A 24,947-nucleotide genomic window follows, 5' to 3' on the forward strand; every position below is an offset into this window, starting at 1 on the left:
CGATGTCAATCAGTGCAACAAAGAACGTAATACCATATTGCACGTAGCTGCCAAGGAGGGCAGGTATGACATTTGTAACATGATTTTAGATCAATCGCAGCTTCGTGTTAATGTCAAAAACAAGCGAGGCATGACGGCCTTGCATCTCGCAGCTCAGGAGAATCAACCACGGGTGTTGCAGCTCCTTTTGGAAAAAGGAGGTATAGATTGGAAAATCCAAGATTCGAATTTCTACTTAGCTCTTCATTACGCGGCACAGAAAGGGTTTCCCAAATGCTGCGAAGTATTGATGTCCTCAGATATCAAAGATAACAAAGTCAAACAGCTTTCAACTTGTTTGAAAGATGGCAAAACAGCCCTTATGCTAGCTGCCAAAAATGGGCATCATAAATGTTGTGAGAATCTAACATTAAACAATATCAACGCGAAGGATAAGTCTGGCACCACCGCCTTGCATTATGCAGCATATGGAGGATACGAAATCACAGTATCTGAACTGCTTGCAATGGGAGCGAATCCGAACACGCAGAGCAAGAAAGGCAGCGCCCCAGTCCTCGATGCCGCGTCGAAGAAGAGGCCGGGTTGCCTGAAAGCCCTCCTTGCCAAGGAAGTGAATCTGAGTGTCTTCGATAAACAAGGCAAGGGGGTCCTTCACTACGCAGCTGAGAAGAATGCCGAAGAATGCTTGGGACTGTTGTTAGAAATTCCCAGTGTATTGTCAATCCTGGACCGAAAAGACAAGGACAACTGCACTGCTCTCCACTTAGCCATCAAGCGGGAAGCAGTCGAATGTGCCCTCTTGCTGCTGGAGAAGGGCTCCTCGGCGACGGAGGAGTGCGTGGGCGGAATGACACCCCTTCACCTCGCTGCGGACAAAGGGTATACGATCATATGTGAGAAACTATTCGCAATGCCTGGAGTGCAAGTTAGTAAAGAGAACGAAATGAAAGCAACGCCCTTGCATTTAGCAGCATTGCACGGATCGGTAGATGTTTGCCAGATGCTGCTCCGGCGAGGGGCGCGACAGACGGCGGTCGACGTACACGGACGGACGGCTCTGCACTTGGCATCCGGGAAGGGAAATGCCAACGTGGTCAAGTTCCTGTGCCGGAAAGGAGTCCCGAACAAGGCGAAGGATGATACCGGGTCGAATGCGTTGCATCTTGCGGCTGTGTCGTCAGAAGGAGCGCTAGAATGTTGCAAAATCCTGACAGCCAACGCAAAGGCACTTAACTGGGATACGGATCGAGACCAGAAGTTACCTATCGACAGAGCTTTCGAAAGTGGGCATGACGAAATTTTCAAACTTCTACTGAAGAAATTAATGTTCAAGGATAATCAAGACAGTCGAATGCTGACTCTGCATAAGTATATGCATGAAGCATTACTCACGAACAGACTGTAAGTATAATGTTTGCTTTCTTTCTATATGCAGGTATAAATTTATGTTAGGTTTTTTAATTTAGGGGAAAAAAGTTCTACTTCATTTATATTATCCTTGATATACATAATGCTTTTTACAATGTTTAGGTATGAATTACTTTTTCAACATAGAAATTAAAGCCTTTTTTCACTCTTCTCATTTATTGACATCATTCTGCAGAAGCATTGTGGAAGCCATCATAGACAGTGAGTGGTGGGAATCAGGTTTTATTGGAAAAAATGGCCACCACTGTGAGAATTTTCGTATGCTGGTGATGTCTCACCCGGAGCTAGCCCTCAAAGTCCAAGAAAAGTGTGTTGAACGTGTTTCAAACTTGGAGACACGATATGATTTCAGGCTGTATAATGATAACTATTATATTCCAGCAGGTAAGGGGGACATTTTTAAACCAATAAATAAATTTGAATCAGTTATATATAGATATATTTTTTTATGAGTTCAGATGTGAAAACATGTTTTGTTGTTTGTATGTAAAGGCGGCATCAGGATTAAAATATAGTTTTAATTTGCCTCAGAAATTACATAATTCTGCTGTAAATTTTTAAAATTATTATTATGTGAAGTTGGTGTCAGAATAATAATTATAAAAAAGAACCTCTGAAATGAAGTAATTAAAAATGCCACTGCATATGCAGATACGGAGAAACGTGCAATCAGCCCCTTCGACCAGACCACAGGATCTGTTCTACCGAAGGCACAGCAATTCACTGTTGGTCTGGCATGGAAAAACTCGCATCCTCTGGCACTCATGGTCTCCCACCACCGCTACCAGAACCTGCTGCACCCTCTCTCCAAGGCGTGGATGTTGCAACAGTGGAGGACATATGCTTACAAGATCTTCCTGCTTCTTCTGTTGCATGAGCTGTTCTTTGTCGGCAGTCTGATTGGGTTCATGGCTTGTGTCGAGTAAGGAAGGAGGTTGTGTGTGTTTATTTATTTGTTTGCTTGTGTTTATGTGTTTGTTGCCAGGTGTGTGCACATGTAACATATTTCAGATGTTCTCATATGCTCAAGTCTTGTTATTCAATTCATGATTTCCATTTTTCAGCAACTGGAATCAAAATAAAATTGCGCTGCAATTTCACCAAAGATGCATTCATTCGCACATCAGAAGAATATGACTCATTGAGTAATGACACAAAAGCTCAGTTTGATGAGTGCAATGCATCCCTTCCCACAAAATCAGCATTATGGATAGCATTAATTCTGGCCATGTGTTTCATGTTGTTTTTGGAATCTAATTTCTTATTCAGGGTAGGCTAATACTGTCCTCTGTGATATTTCATTTATATATGTCTATATGAGAAGTACTATGTATACTATGTGAAGTAATTGTGTGTATTTTTAGGTCTTCTCAACATACAAAAATCACATTAATGTTCTTTTGTTGTTTTTTCTTCCACAGCTGAAGAAGGAATATTTCTTCCTCACTGGAAATTTTGTGCGAATCCTTCGGTCAGCTTGCACTCTGGTCACTTTGGTTCCCCAAGGACTCTGTCAGTACAATTACCTAGTGTTGAACGTAAGTAATGGTACATGCAAATTTTTCTGTCATCTTGAATATTGTGTTGAAAGTTTTAGAGTGATTAAAGTCGGGTGATTTTTAGTAGAAGTCAAAGATAGGAATTTGTATTTGTCATTTTATTCTTCCGTGTAATGTGTATTTTTTACTAAAGAATTAACATTACTCATATCATTGCTAATTGGCATTGTTGATTATCAGAAATGGAATATATTACATATTTAGTATATTCTTATTAACCTATCACTTAAGTATTGTATGGTATATTGACTCTATGACATATAAGCAATATCTCAGTATTTTTCCTCTTTTTTTTTTTTCTTTTTTTTAGATTCTGCAGTGGCAATTTGGCGTTGCAGCCCTTCTCCTAGCCTGGCTTCATCTTATAAACACACTCAATGAACTGCCAATGTTGTCTGTCTTCATGCCCATCACAAACAGTTTCATGAAGAGCTTCTTCAAGGTTCTCTTCTACATCATTATGCTCGTTTTTGTTTTCGCCTTCATCTTCCATCTCCTCCTTCAGGATCAGGATGCCTTCTTCACTGTGCCACAGGCCATGGTGAAGACTATTGTATGGATGCTTGGTGACTTAGCCTACGACGACACCTTCCTGGCAGAGAAGAACACTCTCCTTTACCCTGTTATGGTTAACATTCTCTTTGTGGTGTTCGTCACTGTCATTGGAGGTTTCATTGTGAACTTGATCATTACGCAACCTTCCAATAAACTAGATGACTTCAGGGAAAAGGCTTCATTTCATCTTGCTGCAAACCGAGTTGCTCTCTTCCTCCGTTTGGATATCTGCTTCCCCTTCTTCAAGAAAATGAGGATGACCCAATTCTTTGTTGATGATATAAAGGACAAGCACCATAATTTTTTGACAAGGAAGCTCCTCATGCTTGACATGAAGGAGGAAGCACCTGAAGCACCCACTCCTATCGAAGTCCAATTAGAAGAACAGAGGAAACATATCAGCATGTTACTGAACTTGCAAATGGAACAGAAGGAAGAAATGCAAGAACTGAAACACCAATTGAAAATATTGGTTAATAAGACTCTGCAGTAAATTCTGAATTCTGATTGTTGAATATAATTTGTTTGATACGAAGATACTTATTTGAGGCTGACTCGTTTTGTTTTTTTTTGTTTTTTTTTATAAGCCTGTGGCTGTGCTATGATTTGTGTAAATCTTATGTACTTTAATGAATTATTTTAGTTCTTTATAAAGCGACTGCACTCCACTGTACCTTCTCATGTAATCTCAACTCATAACAGTTTGTTATATATTTCTTTAGGTGTAAGCAATAAAATATATAGGTATACTGAACAACTATTTTTGACCATCAGATGATTTTTAAATACTAATTGCCATTTGCAGTGAATTATCTTAAGGTCTTTGCTTCCTAAACACATATCCAAAAGCAAACAAGAGTATAATCAATCATGTACCAATATTTCTGAAATTTTGGTAGTTTCAGTGCATCTATAAATTATAAATTCTTATACATGCCTGATCTGGTGAAAACACCTTCGGTTTTACTGATTACTGGTTTCACTAAACAATAAGTCTGGCGTATAGCAGTGTAACTGTTTCAAAGCTGCAGAGCTAGTTCCTCCTAGTTAGTTGGAGACTGCGAGTTGAGAAGGAGCCTGGGGGATTCCACTCGACTTTTCTTTTCTCCTGACAAACCTCTACACCAATGATTAAATACAGAAATGATAATTCATACCACATCGCCCGTCGCGTGGGTTATCAAGAGGCGTGTTGTTCAGTGGGCAACTAGGCTGACAATGTTAAACATGCATCTGGAAGACAAAGAAGACAAAGAAAACATGTCCAATTAAGAAACACATTAAAAATCGGAATGTGGAACGTAAGGAAAATGAAAGAATTGCATACTGTCTGTAACGAAATGGATAGATACAACATTCAAATACTAGGAATCAGTGAGACCAATTGGAAAAATAATGGAAGTTTCAAAACTAAAGAAAACAAGACAGTTCTTTTTTCTGGAAAAGAAGGAAATTATAGTCACGGAGTTGCTATGATTCTCACGAAAAAAACTGCAAATGCACTAATTGGGTACAGCCCAATAAATGATCGCATTATAAAAGTCAGAATACAAGCAAAACTTCATAACAGTATTATACAATGCTAAGCACCAACCAACATTGCAAGTGATGAAGAAATGGAAAATTTTTATAACACTCTCCAAGAAACTTTAGACACAATCCCTAACAGAGATGTAAAAGTAATTATGGGAGACCTCAATGCCAAAGTAGGCAAAAATGATCTAAAAAATGACATCTGTGGAAAATTCGGCCTTGGAGATATAAATGAAAGAGGTGAAGATTTTATTGAATTCTGTAGTACAAATAATCTAGTTATATCCAACACATTGTTTCAACACTACCCAAGACATTTGTACACGTGGTTTTCACCAGACAAAAGAACACGCAACTAAACTGACTACATTGTATTGAACCAGAAGTGGAAAATGCCAAGACAAGACCTGGTGCCGACTGCAGCAGTGACCACCAACTACTAACTATCGACTTTCAATTAAGACTCAAAAAGATGGAGTGTCCAACACCACCTCTAAAGCTCGACTACAAAACTCTTGACAACAATTACAGAATTACAGTGTCAAACAAATTTGAATTGCTCAATCAATGTGAAGATGATAAAACACCAAATGAGTTGTGGGAAGAAGGAAAAGAACTCCTGCTGAGCGCTGCTTAAGAAACTATCGCCAAAAAGAAAAAGACAAATTCCCCCTGGATATCTGAAGAAACACTAAGTGAAATTGAAACAAGGAGATGCCTAAAATCAAAGGGTATCAATAATCCAGTTGAAGAAGTAATTTACAAAAAACAAAATGCAAAAATTCAAAGATTATTGCGACGAGATAAGGAAAAATATTAAAGTGAACATTGCCAGAGAATTGAAAACTGTTCTATCAACAAGACAACTAAAGAACTCTACCAAGGAGTACGAAACATTACACAAAAATTTAAACCTACAATGGACACTATCAAAACTGAAGATGGACTTGTTTTATGTGATGGAAAAGAAGTCAAAGATAGATGGAATTAATATTGTTCCAACTTATACAAAAAGAATAAAGCTCTAACAACAACATTAATTAGACTCAATGACAGCGAAGATGAACAACCGCCACTGCTAGATGAAGTTATAAAAGCCATAAAAGAATTAAAGAATAACAACAGCCCGGGAATAGATAATATAACAGCAGAATTAATCAAGAATGCTGGAGAAAGTGTTGAATACTTCTACAAACTTTGTACGAAAATTTGGAATGAAAGAAGATGGCCAGAAGACTGGGTAAAATCAGTCTTTACTCCCATACCTAAAAAAGGTGACACACTCCAATGCAACAATAACAGGACAATTGCATTAATAAGTCACAGCAGCAAAATTTTGTTGAAAATTATTGCTGAAAGAATGAAGTTAAAGTTAAGAGAAGAAATTGCAGATGAACAAGCAGGTTTTCGCCCTGGAAAAGGTATCAGAAACCAGATTCTAAATCTAAAATTGATAGAGAAAAATAGAGAACATTAGAAAGACCTATACCTGTGTTTCATCGATTACTCGAGGGCTTTTGATACTGTTGATCACGATATCCTCTGGAATAACATGAACGATATGAAATTTCCAAAACACATCATCCAACTAATAAAAGCCATGTATGACCAACAACAAGCAACTGTAAGAACCACTTATGGGTTAACAGAATGGTTTGAAGTCAACCAAGGAGTACGACAAGGTTGCATTCTGTCTCCGCACCTTTTTAATATATATTCTGAAGCAATTATGAGAGGTGCTCTAGAGAATTTTGAAGGAACTGTAGATGTTGGAGGATACAAAATATCAAATCTAAGATATGCGGATGATATAGTTTTAATTCCCAGCAGTATCATTGAACTACAACAACAACTAGATAAAATTAGAGAAGCAAGCGAAAAGGCTGGTTTGCTTCTTAATGCCAAGAAAACTAAGACTATGAAGATTCGAAGATAACCGACAATGAACATGATGAACATGTTACAATCAATGGAGTGGTTGTGGAAAATGTGAAAGAGTTCACTTATCTTGGAGCTGTTTTTACTAATACATATGATGATTCACCAGAGATAAAAAGAAGAATTGCCATTGCCAAAAACACCACAGTTGCTCTCAATAACATCTGGAAAGACCAAAGCATTACCTTAAGGACAAAGCTGAGGTTATTGAACTCATTAGTTTTCCCAATTGCGTCATATGGTTCTGAGTGTTGGGTGCTGAAGAAGATAGACAAGAAAAAGGTCAATAGTTCTGAATTATGGTGTTACAGACGAGTACTATGTATTAACTGGACAGAAAAGAAAACAAATGATGAAGTGCTGAGAAAAATAAATTGTAAAGACCAGCTGTTGGACATCTTGAACAAAACATGTGATGAGAAGTAAAAGTATTGAGAAAAGCTTGCTGACAGGGATGGTGATAGGAAACAGAGGAAGAGGCAAACCGATGACAAGACTGAGCGACAACATCAAAGATATTTGCGGGCTGACGATGGTACAAGTGGAAAGGAAAACGCAAGATCCAGTTGAGTGGTGAAGGATGGTGGAGAGGTCCACAGCTGCTCAAACATGAGCATACCATTACTGATGATGATACATGCCTGATTTACAATGAGGAATTTAACATAACTTTGATATATGAAAACAGAAATCTATTGTACCTTCAGTGAGAACATATATTTTCTAATAATTTGTTAAGTAAATGACTTCCATATAAAAGATAAAATCAGTTTATGGAAGAGAGACATAATTTAGAAAACAAAAAACTTGAGGTTGATGACAAAGTAAAAACTAGAGATCTATGGAGGTTAGCAAGGTTGAACATATAATAAGCAAGATCCAGACATATTAGGGCATATGTAAAAACAAAAATAAAAATTAAACACATAAATATATATATAAATAAATAAATATATGTGTGTGTGTGTGTGTGTGTGTGTGTGTGTGTGTGTGTGTGTGTGTGTGTGTGTGTGTGTGTGTGTGTGTGTGTGTGTGTGTGTGTGTGTGTGTGTGTGAGTGTGTGAGTGTGAGTGCGTGCGTGCGTGCATGAGTGCGTGCATGCGTGCGTATGTGTGTATATATATATATACATATGAATATATATATATATATATATATATATATATATATATATATATATATATATATATATATATGTCCAAATGATCTGATCTCATCAATTTACCCTATTCCTTTAACTTTCAGAAAAAGTTAATATTCATTAGTAATACTACATCAACATTAATAGTAATAATAATAATGGCAATACTATTATTATTATTACTAATAATGAGGTTGGTAACAAAAATAAGATTTTTTTTCATGCAAGATTTCAAGGAATGGGATAATCATGTGAGCTCAGGTAGGCCTAATAACTGACAACTTGGCTGACAAGTAAAACAGCAGGTTAAGGATCTTTCCTATCATCATTGATAATATCTAGTTATCTCTGCTACATACTAACACAGAATATATAAGCCAAATTTCAAACAGGATTTATAAGTCCATTCCTAAGTCATTATGAAGTGGGCTTTCAAAACAATTTAGGCTTGGTTACAGATATCAACTTTGTAGAAATTCAAAACAACTCTTTAATTGTATTTATCATTTCACGCAAAATCATTACTTCATCAAAATATTTTTTCTCTTAAATACTGTTGCCTAAAAGGGGGTATTAATCAAATTCAAACAAGTGGATATATATATATCTTCTTTATTGTAAAATTTCTTGATTTTTTTTCTTACTTCAGCTTAAAATTAAATATCATTCTCATCATCAACATTAAATCATCATTTAAGGTAAATAAATGTGCATAACAAAAGTACGAGGTATGAGGGAAAACTGGTATTCTTTAAATAAGGAAAAGTTGTGCTGAACTTCAATCTGTTGAAGTGTTATACTTAATAGCTTAATTAATGTTCATACAAGTGACTTGGACATATACGGTCCATCTAGCTCATATCCCAGCTTCCTGTAGTAATTCCTGGTTCCAACACCTGCAAAAGGATAACACGTGTTCTAGAGTAGTTCTAATGTTAGTGTTTACTACATTTTCATTTCTAAATATAACACACACATTATCTCTAATATAACTACGAAATGTCATCTTTACAAAGACTATCGACTTTACTGAGAAAACAACTCACCTGAAATGACAGATATTTTGTTGGATCCATGTTCTTCCTTGGCAATTCTCTCCGCTTCTTCCATTAGCAACATGCCAAAGCCTTGGTGCTGGAACTTTGTTGGGTCTCTTGCACTCACAGGCACCACCGAGCCATACACGTGCAACTCACGGACGATAGACACTCCTCCTACCAACTCGGGACTATGGAGTGATGACATATTATTCTCTTACAATTATGCTTCTAGATTTGTATACATTCTTAAGAAGCTCAATGCAGAATAATGCGCATAATGAAAACAATTTTCTGCATCACAACAAAGTCAAATTATACTAAGTCTTCACATTTTGCAAATATGACGGTTTCAATCATAAGAAATATTTTTACTAGATGCATATCTTGCAAATCCAGTGAGTTAGTAGAAACAACACCTTCTACATTCTATAGTCTCTACTAGAAGTATGTCAATTCAACAAAGATACTCACCGGAAGGTCTGGTCTGAACATTTTCTGAGACGAAGAAGACCAACTAGAATATCCTGATCTGGGTCTTCGTATGAGAGGAACGTTTCCCACCCACCATTGGCAGTGTAGTCACGGCGAATTAACTCAACCTGTTGCGTCAAAGAAAAAAAAGATTAGACAAAAACTAAATACATTATTAAAAGTTAGTAATGAGGTACAAATTAAATTAACAAATAAATGGTTAAATATTTGACAAAAAAACAAAAACAAAAAAAACAAATGGATCTTCTGCTGTACATACCTCATATGGCCTAACTTTATGATGAATTTCTTGAATGCCGACTTCACGTGTTCGAACATCCCTACACTGAGTACCAAGATCCTTCATTCTGGCTAAAGCCAACTCACGGAGATTTCCATGTTCCACTCCAGAACTATTTAAAGTGAATGAAAAGAAAAGTACTGAACAATAGGTATTTGTGTGTCCTATAATATATAGCCTATATTATGCGAATAGTTTATGCCACATTCTCTAATGGTCTTGTTTGATATTCATGACAAAAGGATGACGATTATTTTCTATCATAAGTACCGTACTTCAGGCTGTTTAAGTACTCAGACTAATCTGCTGAAAATTTTTTATTCTGAACACATTCTTTACATTAACCCCTCCTATACTAAATTAATGTTTGATATATATGCATATACCACCTGGAAACATCTATGCCTTACTGCATCTAAGACTGTTCTGTGTATGTACCCCTTTTAAGCATATTGCCGGTTGATATCAATGTGTTTCAAGAAATGTTACACTTGAAAACATCAAATTTCCTGTATCATTACTTTCTATATCCTGACGATAAAGTTGGAAAAATCTTATTAACATTTTCGTCAATAATTTCCCCTTTTAAAGTACGCATAAATGAATCACAGTACTCAGTACTCAGTAAGGGTGGAAGAATACTCATTAAGGCTGGTTTTGAGCACCTCATAATGGCAACAGTTCTGCATTTAGTCAAGAAAGACTGAGGAAATTTGCACTGATAAAATCAAATCTTGACCTTCCACTATCACTATCATATAAATGTTGTTTTTTATGACACAGCCATCACACAGGTTGTCTACATCCAAGATTTTTTTCATTTGCACACCTGTCCAAATGTGATAAGTTCCTCCTCACAATATAGCAAGTTATTTTAGAATATTACTTTGTAGAAGGGAGAGGGGGGGGCATACACATGCGAGATGTATGATACATGTATTCCAATCCCAAGTAAGAGAGCCATTCTTGGTATGAAACAACTCATATGCTACCCAGAGGCAATGACTTAAGAAAACAAATAATGAGGGGGAGACAAAAGATGAACAATGAAGAAAAGATAATTCAGTCAGTCATTCAACTGATCTTCCCATACACCAACCTGACAAGAGGCATGGGAATATCTCGCTGAACTCTGTAGATCCTGACCCACGGGGGAACCAAAGAGAGGATTGTGGCAACCAGATCCACAAGGGTGTTGGGGGGGTAGCTCTTGTACCTCCCTGTCTTCCACAACTCGTACAAGCCTGTTCCTCGGATCACCAGTGTAGGGTAAATCTTCAGACCGTCTGCACGGAAAGCTGGATTCTCAAAGAATTCCTGAAATGTAGATATTAGTATATAATGTTTGTGTCTGTCTGCTCTAATTTGTGTTCAGACTTGTAGGATTACAAAATGCAATATTTTCTGGAAGGAAACTTAAATGCAGGATGGCAGTTTAGTAAGTTTTATGTATATATGTATATATCTACATATAAATGGATAGATTGGTAGACATTGATACAGATAAAATACTATATACAAATATACTGAGATATAGATATAGATATTTGTATGTAAACCTGATTAAGCTATATATATTGTCAAATTATGTTCTAGAATTAGCCTTTAATACTCACAATAAATTGTTCTACATCTCTCTCATAGTCCACATTGGGCAAATCTGGCATCATATGTGACACAACCTTAAATCCAGCATCCTTGGAATATTGAAAACTCTCACTAACAGCTCTCACAGTGTGACCCCTGGAAAAAATGCATTAAAGTGTATCCTCTCAGCCTAAAACATTATCCACATATAAGACAAGAGAGAATTTCTGCAAGAGGTGATTGAAGTGGCTATTTATTTGAAAAGAACAGGCATCTCATTTGGAAGATGTATTTATCAAAAGTAAAGATCTGTAAACTATCAAACTAAAAATGTTAGAATATACAGAGACTTTATATGAATATATGTATAGACAATTTTCCTAGCACTAGAGCAGAAAAAAATACACACCATCAAACTACAGTCTTATTACATGTAGACCATATCTGAATATACAAACAATCCCCTACTAATCATGCCATTAAGTGCACAAGAAAATAACAACACAAATTTCCCTATAATATGAGATTTATACCTATTTGTATCCCTTGCAACATCTTCATAGACTGACTGGACGCCTATCTCCAATCTGGTGCAGCCATACTTGAGCATGTCTGAGAGATGTCGCTTCAGGCAGTAGTCAGGACGGGTCTCAATGGTAATGCCTGGAAAGGAAAGATTTAAGTCCATGCCAATATTACAAAATACAGGCAAAATAATTACATGTACTAATATGGATGGCGAAGGACATGACGAGTCAATGGTAATGCTGAAAGGAAAGATTTAAGTCCATGCCAATATTACAAAATTCAGGCAAAAGAATTATATGTATTACAAATGGATGCCAAAGGGCATAACATCCATACTAAGTTGTCAAAGAAAATATCCTGCAGAATATGATGCATTGTAGTACTTAAAAGTAGATAATATCTTGACATATTTTTACTTCCCTTCTAAAGCCTTTTCTAAACCAAGTCTGATGTCACAAAAATTTCATCTCAGGGGTTAAAAGTAAATACTTGTATTTTATGTAAAACCATACTTCTGCTCTTTCTTCTTTCCATCAGTGTAAAATATAAGCTTACTCTAGAGAATGAATTTACCCTTTTTTATTTCCTTTTTAAGTCTCCATATCAGCACTTGAAGCTATTCAAACTGTTATTCCTTAACTCCTATGATCCAATGACATGACCATCACGTCATGAAGACATTTTGGTTAAAGGCTGGGTGACTTGAACATGCTGTCATGGGAAACAACTGGCTGTGGGCCGGGGAGACAGGAGAGACTCGCCATGAGTGCACAAACCTCTTGGAGGGTTATTAGACTCATTTGGGTTTAGTAAGGGGCTTTAGCATTATTTACATTGACAAACAAGTGTGGAATGTGGTGTCCATGAGCCATGACTGGAGGAGTGCCAGCTCCAGGGAGGCCAACATTTCCATGCTCAACATCCTATTTCTGGCCAGCATAACCAGCAGTGCAAGTTGTATTACAGAAAGAAAGAGAGAAAGAAAGAAAGAAAGAAAGAAAGAAAAAAAAATTATTCTGCTTCCACTAAGTTATGGACTACCTAAAGAGATGATATGGAATCTGTGCAAGGAAAATAGTCTATTACCATCTGGATAAGACAAATCAAATGACAAATATGGACACTGGAAAATGGCAAAAAAAAATAAAAATGCTTGTGCATAAAAAGATAAAAAACATTGCAATGGGGAGACAGAGAGTCTTATCACCGTACACGAGTGTTTGTGTGCGCACTACCTACAAGCCATACTCCCATCAGAGCAACTGCTTATAATCCATTCCACATAAGGACTAAAAAACCCAATGATCTTTTCCCTGTCAAAAGGCTAGACAATGCATTGAAGTCTAAACAAATTTAAATAAAAATTACTCAATGCCTCTCTACTATCATGACAAAGAAATATATATAACTAAAATCTCTGAACTCGATTAGGCCCACAGAAACTCACTCAATCAACCTACCAATACACTTTGTGTTGCTCCTTTCCGAGTACATTACAGCTTCATCGACACTGGTAGACGAGTGTCCCGAAAGAGCATCGTGGAGATTCCGAATGAAATAATCTCTGTAGTCTTCTGGGAGGGCCATGAATGTGCCACCCATCACAATGAACTCAACCTTATCCACATTATGGCCAAGCTGCCTCAACTGAAAAAGAGTGAATAATTTAGCTTAGTGATAAAAGCGATAATGTTAAAGGGTCTTGAACCGAGTTCTTTTCCTGCAGTTATTGTGTGGCAGTGTATTCTTGTAGCATTTTGGTAGTTTTCACAGGCTGTAATGTATCATCACTTCACCATCAAAACCTTAATGACTTTAGTAGACTAAATAATATTTTAAAAATATTCAATGACATAACTCATAGTGAACTTGTAAACTATCAGTTTATTTGCCAAACCCACAACAGAGAAAGTATTAAATGGATTGGATTTGTGAAACATATATATATAAATCTTTTAAAATAAGTGACATGATAAAGGAGCTCATTTTATTATGAAGAGTAAAGACAAGTTTCTCATATACTGAAAGCCATGACATCTTAAACCTTAGTCTTCTACAAATAAAAAGAGATTGAGAGAAAGAAAAAGAGAAAGAGGCCATCAGATTAATAAAATAATGTAGTAGCTAATTCCTTAATAAATAAATAAACAAATGATTAAATTTTACCTGCTCTACACGATGTCTTGTTTGAAGGTATGGGTTATATCTAGCCCTAATAGCTCGCATTGATGTGGGTTCATAGCCTGTGTAGCTCTGTGTTGAGTACTCGAAGTCAGAGTCTGGACCACCAGGACAGTATACACATATGTTGCCAGTCATGTTAATGTGTGGACAGCGATGGGGTTTGCACATGACAGCAACCACTGCAATCTAATATAAAAACCATATCATTAAAGTTCATAAATACTTTTTCAAGCAGCAATAATATTATTATTATATAAAACGATTACTTTAAAAAGGGTTCCCGTAGTGCATATCAAATACTAAGTTTTTTTGAATCTAAAAATAAGTTTACTGATCTCTTCAAAATTTAAACAAGAAAAAAGGGAACATTAAGAAAATCAAAATTGAAAATAGGAAGTTTATTTCAAAATATAAACTACATTCTAACAATTCCTTCAAGCACACCATCAAATGTTTAAAATACAAAGTAGATTTCACTGCAGAAAAAAATTCCCCCGGAAGCGTTGGGACAGGCTTTGCTCGCAGCTTGGAAGGGGGATTTCTTGTTTTTTGTGGCATGCGCAAAAATGTCCACCACCCGGGCGATGAGGAGAGTCCATATTTGAGATATTCGTGTCTTAGCTTATTCAATTCACATCACGCCCTTTTTTGCCGTGAGCTCCCCCCATCTCTCCCACTTTTTGGAGCATACGCAGCTCCTCCTTAGAGAGGTAGGACCAAAAATCAAAAAAAAAGATGATTAACCCATCCCAAAGGGTAACAGAAATTTCTCGGGGGATTTAACAACAGCCAGCCCACTGGGTGGGAGTCCACTACATGTGCGGAACTTTTACCCACCCTCTGGTGGTTCCCACCCGTGTACAGCCGTACCCCAAGTTTGCATTTTTTATGCCCCCTACACTGCCCCAAACCGGGGAAACATTTTTGGTACAAATGTATTCCCGGGCTATTGAATGGTCGATACATGTGAAAAAACCCAAACAGCCTTAGAAAAAATGGCTATGTACAGAGGCCAAATGTATCAGGTACCTTTTCCCACTCAGTCTTTAAAAGGTATGAAAAGCCCAAAGGGGGCCCTACCATAAATTACCTGCAATATTTGCTACAGATTTTTTTATGTCAAAGGCATATTAAAAGAATAGTATACTTTTTTATTCAATAATGTTTTGGAACATTGTAAATTTGACCTTCCTAAAGTTATAGCAGGGACTTTATGGGGGCGACAGGGGATTGGGGTGGATATACTTGCAGAGCCCCCTGGAATTTGCATATCTGTTATAATGATCATAAATATCATCTTCACGGGGGTTCAATTTCTTACCCCACCAAAATTTTCATGTCTTTTTGCTCTCGCAACTAACAAAAAAGGTGGTCAGCAAAAATTAAACCTACAAAAAGTGGCCGTAAAACTATAGCTGTTCTTTTTTCAGTTCAGATGCACCCTTTTTAGAAAAAAAAAAAAAAAACCCAAATATTTGTTTATTTTTTATTCCTATGACTATCAAATTTATCTAATTAAAAAGTTGCAAAAAGAGTGTGGAGTTAAAACCAGGGAAATAGGGTCCCGGGTTTAGGAAGAATTATGGTTATGCAGTGGTATTTGTGGTTTTCCCGGGAGTGGTTGGATAATAGGGAATTTTTTCCTAGACAATTAAAAATCAAATATTTTTACAAGACAATGCCCCCTGGGAGACTAAGCCCCAAAAAACCCGGGTATCATGCAACCAAAATCCTAACCAAACCTTTCCTACCTTTATTTTTTTTAGAAGGGGGCAAATCCCCCCTGCTACCCCTTTTTATTAAAACCATTTTCATGCCATTCACAGAAGACATGACATTAAGAACCTAGCTGTGTGGGGTGTTGTGGACTGTTTCTGAGTGGTAATAGCAGCAGATGTTTTTGTATATCGCTTTAAATAGAGGCGGGTGCACCTGTATGTGTTGTTTTTACTCTATTCTTAAACTTTAAGATGGCAGTGTCCATTTCCCCCAATCTCTAAAAAACTAAAACAGTATAATGTTTATTTTACTGGAATTAAAACCCCCTTTCCGCAGGTGGACGTACGCCCAAAGCCTGGCAGGGGGACTATTGCTGGGGCGTACTACTCCTGGTATATGTGGACATCCCTGAATTTTTTTTTTTTTTTATCATGGCAAAAATATTTTTCGCCATGAAAGTGGATTTAGGTTTTTAACACTTTCTCATTTTATAAGCAACAACAAACCAAAAAAAAAAAAAAAAAAAAAAAAAAAAGACGATTTCAACTCCATATGCACAAGCTTATTTAATTAACTAAGAATGAATAATGACAACTATGGATCTATATAACAACAAAAAATTCTTTGTTCAATTTACAGGAAATATGGGAAAATAAGATTTTGAAAATAATGAAAAAAGAAAACAACATATGCTAGTAGTTTACAAGAAACGGGAGGGGTGCGGTATTTGGGATAGTGTCACGCTGCTAGGGCCGACGATATAGGCCCCCCCCCCGTGAGGCCGGCCATTGAATACACCCATCAGGAAAGGGTTAACCGTGAAACATGAAAAATTAAATTTCGGATGAATAGCAATGTGAACAAAAAAAAACTATTTTTATGAAGTTCATAGTTTTCCCGTATATTTTTTTACAGTATAATGTGCTGCCCAATTTCAATTATCATTTTATTCATTAAGGTCAAAACCACTTTTAAATACCGTGCCAAACTGACCAAAATCCACTCACAGGAATCACACACACACGCATCACCCCCACCAGACAACAAGACACATACAGACAACACACAAATGCAATCCCCACAAGCACATACAGCACACAACACATAAACACACAAATGCACATAAGACAAAACTAAACACACACACCACCAACAAACAACCCCCCCACCACACCCACAAAAACAACACACACATAAACAAACCCAAACAACTAACACACCCCAACAAAACACACACCCGCACACAAAACACACACACCCCCCCAAACAAACACACACAACACACCCACCCCACACCCCCACACACCAACACACACACACCACAACACACAAAAACACCACACAACACACACACACAACACAAAACACACACAAAACACACACAAAACATAAAAAACCAACACATAAAACACCAACACACCCTCCAACCCAATAAACAAAACAAAACCCAAAACCAAATACAAAAAAAACCACAAAAAAACAACACAACAACCCAACAACAACAAAAAAACCAACAAACACCAACACAAAAAACACCACAAAAAAAAAAAAAACCAAAAAAACCACCAAAAAAAAATTTTTTTCATGGGGCATCTGATAACCCCTTACTTGGAGAGAAATTAGAACTTATGCCTTTGGGAATCTTTTTCCTGAGGATCCAAACTGATTTCCCTAAAAAAAACATATGTAAAAAAAAAGGTAAAAAATAGAAAACCCAAAAGCCTCTAATTTTAAAAACAACGGTAAAGCCAAGAAGAACCAAAGCTTAAAACCAAAAAAAAAATAAAAGAAAAAAGAAAATATTATTTTTGTTTTAGAAGAAATTGGGCTTTTTGCTTCTGCCCATCTTTTTCAATTCAAGAAAACTTCGTTGGTAAGAGTAATTCCCCCCTGTAAAGATTTTCCTAAATTTTTTCCTAAAAAACTTTTTAAGCATGGAATTTTGGTAAGTCTTACCAAAATAATGCTTAAGGGTTTTGTATTTTTTAGGAAAATAAAACTTTCAGGCCGATTACTCTTAAAAAACAGTGAAGTTTTTTTTTGCAAATGAAATGGGGAAGAATTGCAAAGCCTTTCTTTAAAACGAAAAATAAATATTTTTAAAATTTTTTGTTTTTTGGGGCTATTCAAAATTTTGCCCTTTCTTTTGGCATTTTTTGGGGTTTTAAAATGTTGTTTAAGATAGATAAGGTGCCTTTTTTTTTACCCAAATTCCAAAACCCTTTGTTTTTGATCTTCCAAAAAGGGGAAAAAAAAAAAGAAAAAAATTTTTCCCCCCGGGGAAAAAAAAAGGTTTTTTTGGGTTAAAAAAAAAAAGGGTTTTTTTCCCCCCCCAATTTTTTTTTTTTTTTTAAGGGGGGGTTCACCCCTTTTTTCCAAAACCTTTTTTTAAAAAGGGAAAAGGGGGCCCAAAAAAGGTTAAAATCAAACAAAACCCAAAAATTTTCGTTAAACCCCCTGAAATAAATTTTTTTTTCTTTATTTTTTTGTGTGTGTGTTCTCATTCATGCGTGTTGGTGTCTTCGTTGGCTTGATTCCGTTGGTTGTTGAAATTAGATGGTCGTTAAGTGATTCCAGATATTTTTATAGGCTCTTTTTTTGTACATACTGTTTTAGGGCAAAAATCATTTGTTTGGATCCTCATTGGACGAAAGATTGCCAGGAGGTCAGTAAGTTCGATAAGTTCTCTCCAATGTAAGGGACCGTTAGTCAGTATAGACCCACTGAAATAAATTTTTTTTTGTGTGTGTGTGTGTGTGTGTGTGTTGTGTGTGTGTGTGTGTTGTGTGTGTGTATGTGATGTGTGTGTGTGTGGGTTGTGTGTTTTGTTATGTGTGTTGTGTGTGTTTGTGTGTGTGTGTGTGTGTGTGTGTGTGTGTGTGTGTGTGTGTGTGTGTGTGTGTGTGTGTGTGTGTGTGTGTGTGTGTTGTGTGTGTGTGTGTGTGTGTGTTTATGTGTGTGTCTGTATGTGCATGTGTGTGTGTTTATTTGTGTGTGTGTCTGTATGTGTCTTGTGTGTCTGTGTGTGTGCGTGCATGCGTGTGTGTGTGATTGCCTGTGAGTGAGATTTTAGGTACAGTTTGGCACAGTGTATTTATAAGGTGAAGTTTGACCTTAATGAATAAAATGATAATTAGAATATTGGGCAGCACATTATACTGTAATAAAAATATACAGGAAAATCTGATGACACTATCATAAAACATAGTCATTTTTTTGTTCACATTGCTATTCATCCATGCAATTACTATTTCATGTTTCACTTGTTAACCCTTTCCTGATGGGTAGTATTCATAGTGGCCCGGGCCTCACTGCGGGGGCCTTATTACTCGCCCTCGCCCCCCCTAGCCTGCAGTTGACCACTCATGCCAAATACCAGCATCCCATGCCGTTTCTTTGTAACACTACTAGCATATGTTGTATTTTCAGTTTTCATTATTTTCTAAAGTCTCTACTTGCCATATTTCCTGATAAATTGAGACTGAAGAATATTTTTGTTGTTATATAGACTCCATAGTTGATCATTATTCAGTCTATAGTGTGAATTAAATAAGCAGTGTGTGGCATCATGGAGTTGAAATCGTCTTTTTTTTTGTTTTTTGTTGTGTTGTTGTTGTTGTTGTTGCTTAGTAAAAATGAGAAAGTGTTAAAAACGACATAATCACACTTTCAGTGGCAGAAAAATAATCTTTTGCCATGATTATAAAAAAAAAAATTCATGGCATGTCCATACATATACCATGGCATGTATGTACATGCCCCAGGCAGATAGTCCCGCCATGCCATGGCATGTGCGTACGTGCCACCTGTCGGCAAAGGGTTAATTACCAGTGGAATAAACATTATACTGTTTTAGTTTTTTAGAGATTGAGGGAAATGGACACTGCCATCTTATAGAGCTTAAGAAATAGAGTAATAAACAACACAGGTACAGCTGCACCAGCCTCATATTTACAGCGATATTAACAAAAACATCTGCTGCATATTACCACTCAGAGACTAAGTCCACAACACCCTCACACAGCTAGAGTTCTTAATGTCATGTCTTCTGTGAATTGGCATGAAGTGTTAATAAAAGGGGTACAGGAGGATTTGCCCCCTGTCTAGGAAAAAATAGAAGGTAGGAAAGGTTTGGTTAGGATTTTGGGTTTGCATGATACCCTGGTTTTGGGACTTAGTCTCCGGAGGGTACATTGTCTTGGTAACGAATATTAGTATTGTTAATTGTCTAGGAAATGAATTCCCTATTACTCCAACCACTCCAGGAAATCCACAAATACCACTGCATGAACCATAATTCTTCCTAACCCAGGGACCCTATTTCCCTGGATTTAATCTCCACACATCATTTGTTGCAACTCTTTTAATGTATGATAATTAGATAGTCTATAGGAATAACCAATAAACAAATCATTGGTATTAAATTAATTTTTACTAAAAGGACTGCATCATTGACACTGAAAATGAACAGCATATAGTTTGTACTGGCCACTTTTTGTAGGTTTAATTATTGCTGACCACCTTTAGTGTTAGTTGCAGAGAGCAAAAAGTACACTGAAAATATTTGGTGGGATAAGAAAGTTGAACCTCAGTGAAGATGATATATTATGATCATTATAACAGATATGCAAATTCCAGGTGGCTCTGCAAGTATATCCCATCTCCCAATCCCCTGTCTGCCCTATAAAGTCCATGCTATAACATTTAGGAAAGGTCAAATTTTCACAATGTTCCAAAACATTATTGAATGAAATGTATACTATTCTTGTATATATGCACTTGTAACTAACAATCTGTAGCAAGTATTGCAGAGTAACTTATGGTAGGGCACCCTTGGGCATTTGCATACCTTATAAAGACTGAGTGGAACAGGTACCTGATACATTGGACCTCTGTACATAGCCATTTTGTCTATAGGCTGTTGAGTTTTACACATGTATCTGACCATTCAATAGCCTGGAGAATAACATTTGTATCACAACATGTTCCCGGTGGGTCATGTGTATGGGCGTCATAACATACTGCATGATCTGTGGGGTACGGCTGTACACGTGATGGAACACACCAGAGTGCGTGGAGTAGAAAGTTCCGCTACATGTAGTGGACTCCTGCACCCAGTGTCTGGCTGTTGTCTCAAATCCCCAGAGTTTATTACTGTTACCTGTCGGCATGGGGTTAATCATGCTTTTTATTGATTCTAGGTCCTACACTCTCTAAGGAGGAGCTGCGTATGCTCACAGTGGGAGAGATTGTGCAGGAGCTCATCAAGGCACAGAAAGAAGGGCGTGATGTGAATCTGAATAAGCTGAAGACACGAATATCGTCAAAATATGGACTCTCCTCATCGCCCGGCTGGTGGACATTATTGCAGCAGTGCCACAAGAACACAAGAAAGTCCTCCTTCCTAAGCTGCGAGCAAAGCCTGTCCGAACAGCTTCCGGGGTAAGTTTTCTGCTGCAGATGAAAATCTACTTTGTATTTTAAGCATTTGATGTGTGTGCTATGAAGGAATAATGTTAGAATGTAGTTCTATATTAGAAATAAACTTCTTATTTTCAATTTTGTAGTTATTCTTAATGTTCCTTTCTTCTTGTTAAATTTTGAAGAGATCAGTAACACTTCATTTTTTAGATTCAATAAACTTAGTATTAGATATGCAGACTACTGAACCTTTAAACTGTAATCTGTTTTATATAATAATAATCATTTTTATGCTGCTTGAAAAAGTATTTATGAACTTTAATCATATGGTTTTTATATTAGATTGCAGTGGTTGCTGTCATGTGCAAACCCCATCGCTGTCCACACATTAACATGACTGGCAACATATGTGTATACTGTCCTGGTGGTCCAGACTCTGACTTCGAGTACTCAACACAGAGCTACACAGGCTATGAACCCACATCAATGCGAGCTATTAGGGCTAGATATAACCCATACCTTCAAACAAGACATCGTGTAGAGCAGGTAAAATTTAATAATTTGTTTATTTATTTATTAAGGAATTAGCTACTACATTATTTTATTAATCTGATGGCCTCTTTCTCTTTTTCTTTCTCTCAATCTCTTTTTATTTGTAGAAGACTAAGGTTTAAGATGTCATGGCTTTCAGTATATGAGAAACTTGTGTTTACTCTTCATAATAAAATGAGCTCCTTTATCATGTCACTTATTTTAAAAGATTTATATATATATGTTTCACAAATCCAATCCATTTAATACTTTCTCTGTAGTGGATTTGGCAAATAAACTGATAGTTTACAAGTTCACTATGCATTATGTCATTTAATATTTTAAAAATATTATTTAGTCTACTAAAGTCATTAAGGTTTTGATGGTGAAATGATGATACATTACAGCCTGTGAAAACTACCAAAATGCTACAAGAATACACTGCCACACAATAACTGCAGGAAAAGAACTCGGTTCAAGACCCTTTAACATTATCGCTGTTATCACTAAGCTAAATTATTCACTCTTTTCAGTTGAGGCAGCTTGGCCATAATGTGGATAAGGTTGAGTTCATTGTGATGGGTGGCACATTCATGGCCCTCCCAGAAGACTACAGAGATTATTTCATTCGGAATCTCCACGATGCTCTTTCGGGACACTCGTCTACCAGTGTCGATGAAGCTGTAATGTACTCGGAAAGGAGCAACACAAAGTGTATTGGTAGGTTGATTGAGTGAGTTTCTGTAGGCCTAATTGAGTTCAGAGATTTTAGCTATATATATTTTTTTGTCATGATAGTAGAGAGGCATTGAGTAATTTTTATTTAAATTTGTTTAGACTTCAACTGCATTGTCTAGCCTTTTGACAGGGAAAAGATCATTGGTTAGTCTTTATGTGGAAAGTATTATCCCATTGGATCTGGTTGCTTCACGGCAATCACATGGCCCCAGGTACGAGGATTAAGCAGTTGCTCTGATGGGAGTATGGCTTGTAAGTAGTGCGCACACGAAAACTCGTGTACGGTGATAAGACTCTCTGTCTCCCCATTGCAGTTTTTTATCTTTTTATGCACAAGCATTTTTTTTTTTTTTTTTGCCATTTTCCAGTGTCCATATTTGTCATTTGATTTGTCTTATCCAGATGGTAATAGACTATTTTCCTTGCACAGATTCCATACCATCTCTCTAGGTAGTCCATAACTTAGTGGAAGCAGAATAATTTTTTCTTTCTTTCTTTCTTTCTTTCTTTCTTTCTCTCTTTCTTTCTGTAATACAACTTGCACTGCTGGTTATGCTGGCCAGAAATAGGATGTTGAGCATGGAAATGTTGGCCTCCCTGGAGCTGGCACTCCTCCAGTCATGGCTCATGGACACCACATTCCACACTTGTTTGTCAATGTAAATAATGCTAAAGCCCCTTACTAAACACCAAATGAGTCTAATAACCCTCCAAGAGGTTTGTGCACTCATGGCGAGTCTCTCCTGTCTCCCCGGCCCACAGACAGTTGTTCCCATGACAGCATGTTCAAGTCACCCAGCCTTTAACCCAAAATGTCTCATGATGTGATGGTCATGTCATCTGGATCATAGGAGTTAAGGAATATACACAGTTTAATAGTTTCGAAGTGCTGATATAGGAGACTTAAAAAGGAAATAAAAAGAAGTAAATTCATTATGTAGAGTAAGCTTATATTTTACACTGATGGAAAGAAGAAAGAGCAGGAAGTATGGTTTTACATAATATACAAGTATTTACTTTTAACCCCTGAGATGAAATTTTTTGTGACCTTTCATAATACTAACAAGTCAGACTTGGTTTAGAAAAGGCTTTAAGAAGGGAAGTAGAAAATATGGCAAGATATTATCTACTTTTAAGTACACAATGGCATCATATTCTGCAAGGATTGTTTTCTTTGACAAACTTAGTTTGGATTTGTTATGCCCTTTGGCATCCATTTGTAATACATATAATTCTTTTGCCTGAATTTTGTAATATTGGCATGGACTTAAATCTTTCCTTTCCAGCATTACCATTGGACTCGTCATGTCCTTCGCCATCCATATGTAGTACATGTAATTATTTTGCCTGTATTTTGTAATATTGGCATGGACTTAAATCTTTCCTTTCCAGGTATTACCATTGAGACCCGTCCTGACTACTGCCTGAAGCGACATCTCTCAGACATGCTCAAGTATGGCTGCACCAGATTGGAGATAGGAGTCCAGTCAGTCTATGAAGATGTTGCAAGGGATACAAACAGGTATAAATCTCATATTGTAGGGAAATTTGTGTTGTTATTTTCTTGTGCACTTAATGGCATGATTAGTAGGGGATTGTTTGTATATTCAGATATGGTCTACATGTAATAAGACTGTAGTTTGATGGTGTGTATTTTTTTCTGCTCTAGTGCTTGGAAAGTTGTCTATACATATATTCAGATAAAGTCTCTGTATATTCTAACATTTTTAGTTTGATAGTTTACAGATCTTTACTTTTGATAAATACATCTTCCAAATGAGATGCCTGTTCTTTTCAAATAAATAGCCACTTCAATCACCTCTCTCAGAAATTCTCTCTTGTCTTATTTGTGGATAATGTTTTAGGCTGAGAGGATACACTTTAATGCATTTTTTCCAGGGGTCACACTGTGAGAGCTGTTAGTGAGAGTTTTCAATATTCCAAGGATGCTGGATTTAAGGTTGTGTCACATATGATGCCAGATTTGCCCAATGTGGACTATGAGAGAGATGTAGAACAATTTATTGTGAGTATTAAAGGCTAATTCTAGAACATAATTTGACAATATATATAGCTTAATCAGGTTTACATACAAATATCTATATCTATATCTCAGTATATTTGTATATAGTATTTTTATCTGTATCTATGTCTACCAATCTATCCATTTATATGTAGATATATACATATATACATATAACTTACTAAACTGCCATCCTGCATTTAAGTTTCCTTCCAGAAAATATTGCATTTTGTAATCCTACAAGTTTGTT

The 24,947-nt window shown here is 36.6% G+C and overlaps 4 protein-coding genes across 4 annotated transcripts in view; 3 read left to right on the forward strand and 1 right to left on the reverse strand.

Annotated features, from left to right (window-relative positions):
* The window catches only part of LOC119574627 (serine/threonine-protein phosphatase 6 regulatory ankyrin repeat subunit A-like), a 6,091-nt gene extending 3,456 nt beyond the window's left edge, over nucleotides 1–2,635 (forward strand). The window contains exons 4-7 of the mRNA XM_037921998.1: nucleotides 1–1,401; nucleotides 1,604–1,812; nucleotides 2,080–2,350; nucleotides 2,493–2,635. The exon at nucleotides 1–1,401 is cut by the window's left edge and continues 306 nt beyond it. Of these exons, the coding sequence (XP_037777926.1) occupies nucleotides 1–1,401; nucleotides 1,604–1,812; nucleotides 2,080–2,350; nucleotides 2,493–2,565 (1,954 nt within the window). The 3' untranslated portion in view covers nucleotides 2,566–2,635. The remainder of the gene's footprint in view (nucleotides 1,402–1,603; nucleotides 1,813–2,079; nucleotides 2,351–2,492) is intronic.
* LOC119574628 (transient receptor potential cation channel subfamily A member 1-like) lies at nucleotides 2,507–4,293 on the forward strand. The gene is made up of 3 exons (XM_037921999.1): nucleotides 2,507–2,698; nucleotides 2,850–2,966; nucleotides 3,298–4,293. Exons 1-3 carry the CDS (start codon nucleotides 2,657–2,659, stop codon nucleotides 4,033–4,035), a joined length of 897 nt encoding a protein of 298 aa, XP_037777927.1. The 5' UTR covers nucleotides 2,507–2,656; the 3' UTR covers nucleotides 4,036–4,293.
* Nucleotides 4,294–8,750: 4,457 nt separating this feature from the next.
* On the reverse strand, nucleotides 8,751–14,446 carry LOC119574629 (elongator complex protein 3). Its single transcript, XM_037922000.1, has 9 exons — nucleotides 14,248–14,446; nucleotides 13,542–13,728; nucleotides 12,087–12,216; nucleotides 11,583–11,709; nucleotides 11,066–11,283; nucleotides 9,946–10,078; nucleotides 9,666–9,793; nucleotides 9,201–9,382; nucleotides 8,751–9,050 (listed from the first exon to the last, which is right to left on the reverse strand). The coding sequence occupies exons 1-9, from the start codon at nucleotides 14,431–14,433 to the stop codon at nucleotides 8,974–8,976; spliced, it is 1,368 nt and encodes a 455-aa protein (XP_037777928.1). The 5' UTR covers nucleotides 14,434–14,446; the 3' UTR covers nucleotides 8,751–8,973.
* A 6,715-nt stretch (nucleotides 14,447–21,161) lies between these two features.
* LOC119574062 (elongator complex protein 3-like) lies at nucleotides 21,162–24,718 on the forward strand. The gene is given in 6 exon segments (XM_037921152.1): nucleotides 21,162–21,332; nucleotides 21,335–21,426; nucleotides 21,748–21,951; nucleotides 22,470–22,656; nucleotides 24,067–24,196; nucleotides 24,574–24,718. Coding segments are annotated over 6 exon segments (876 nt in total). The 5' UTR covers nucleotides 21,162–21,214.
* Nucleotides 24,719–24,947: the final 229 nt, after the last annotated feature.

The sequence above is a fragment of the Penaeus monodon genome, chromosome 6, assembly GCF_015228065.2.
Source record: "Penaeus monodon isolate SGIC_2016 chromosome 6, NSTDA_Pmon_1, whole genome shotgun sequence".
NCBI classification, from domain to species: domain Eukaryota; kingdom Metazoa; phylum Arthropoda; class Malacostraca; order Decapoda; family Penaeidae; genus Penaeus; species Penaeus monodon.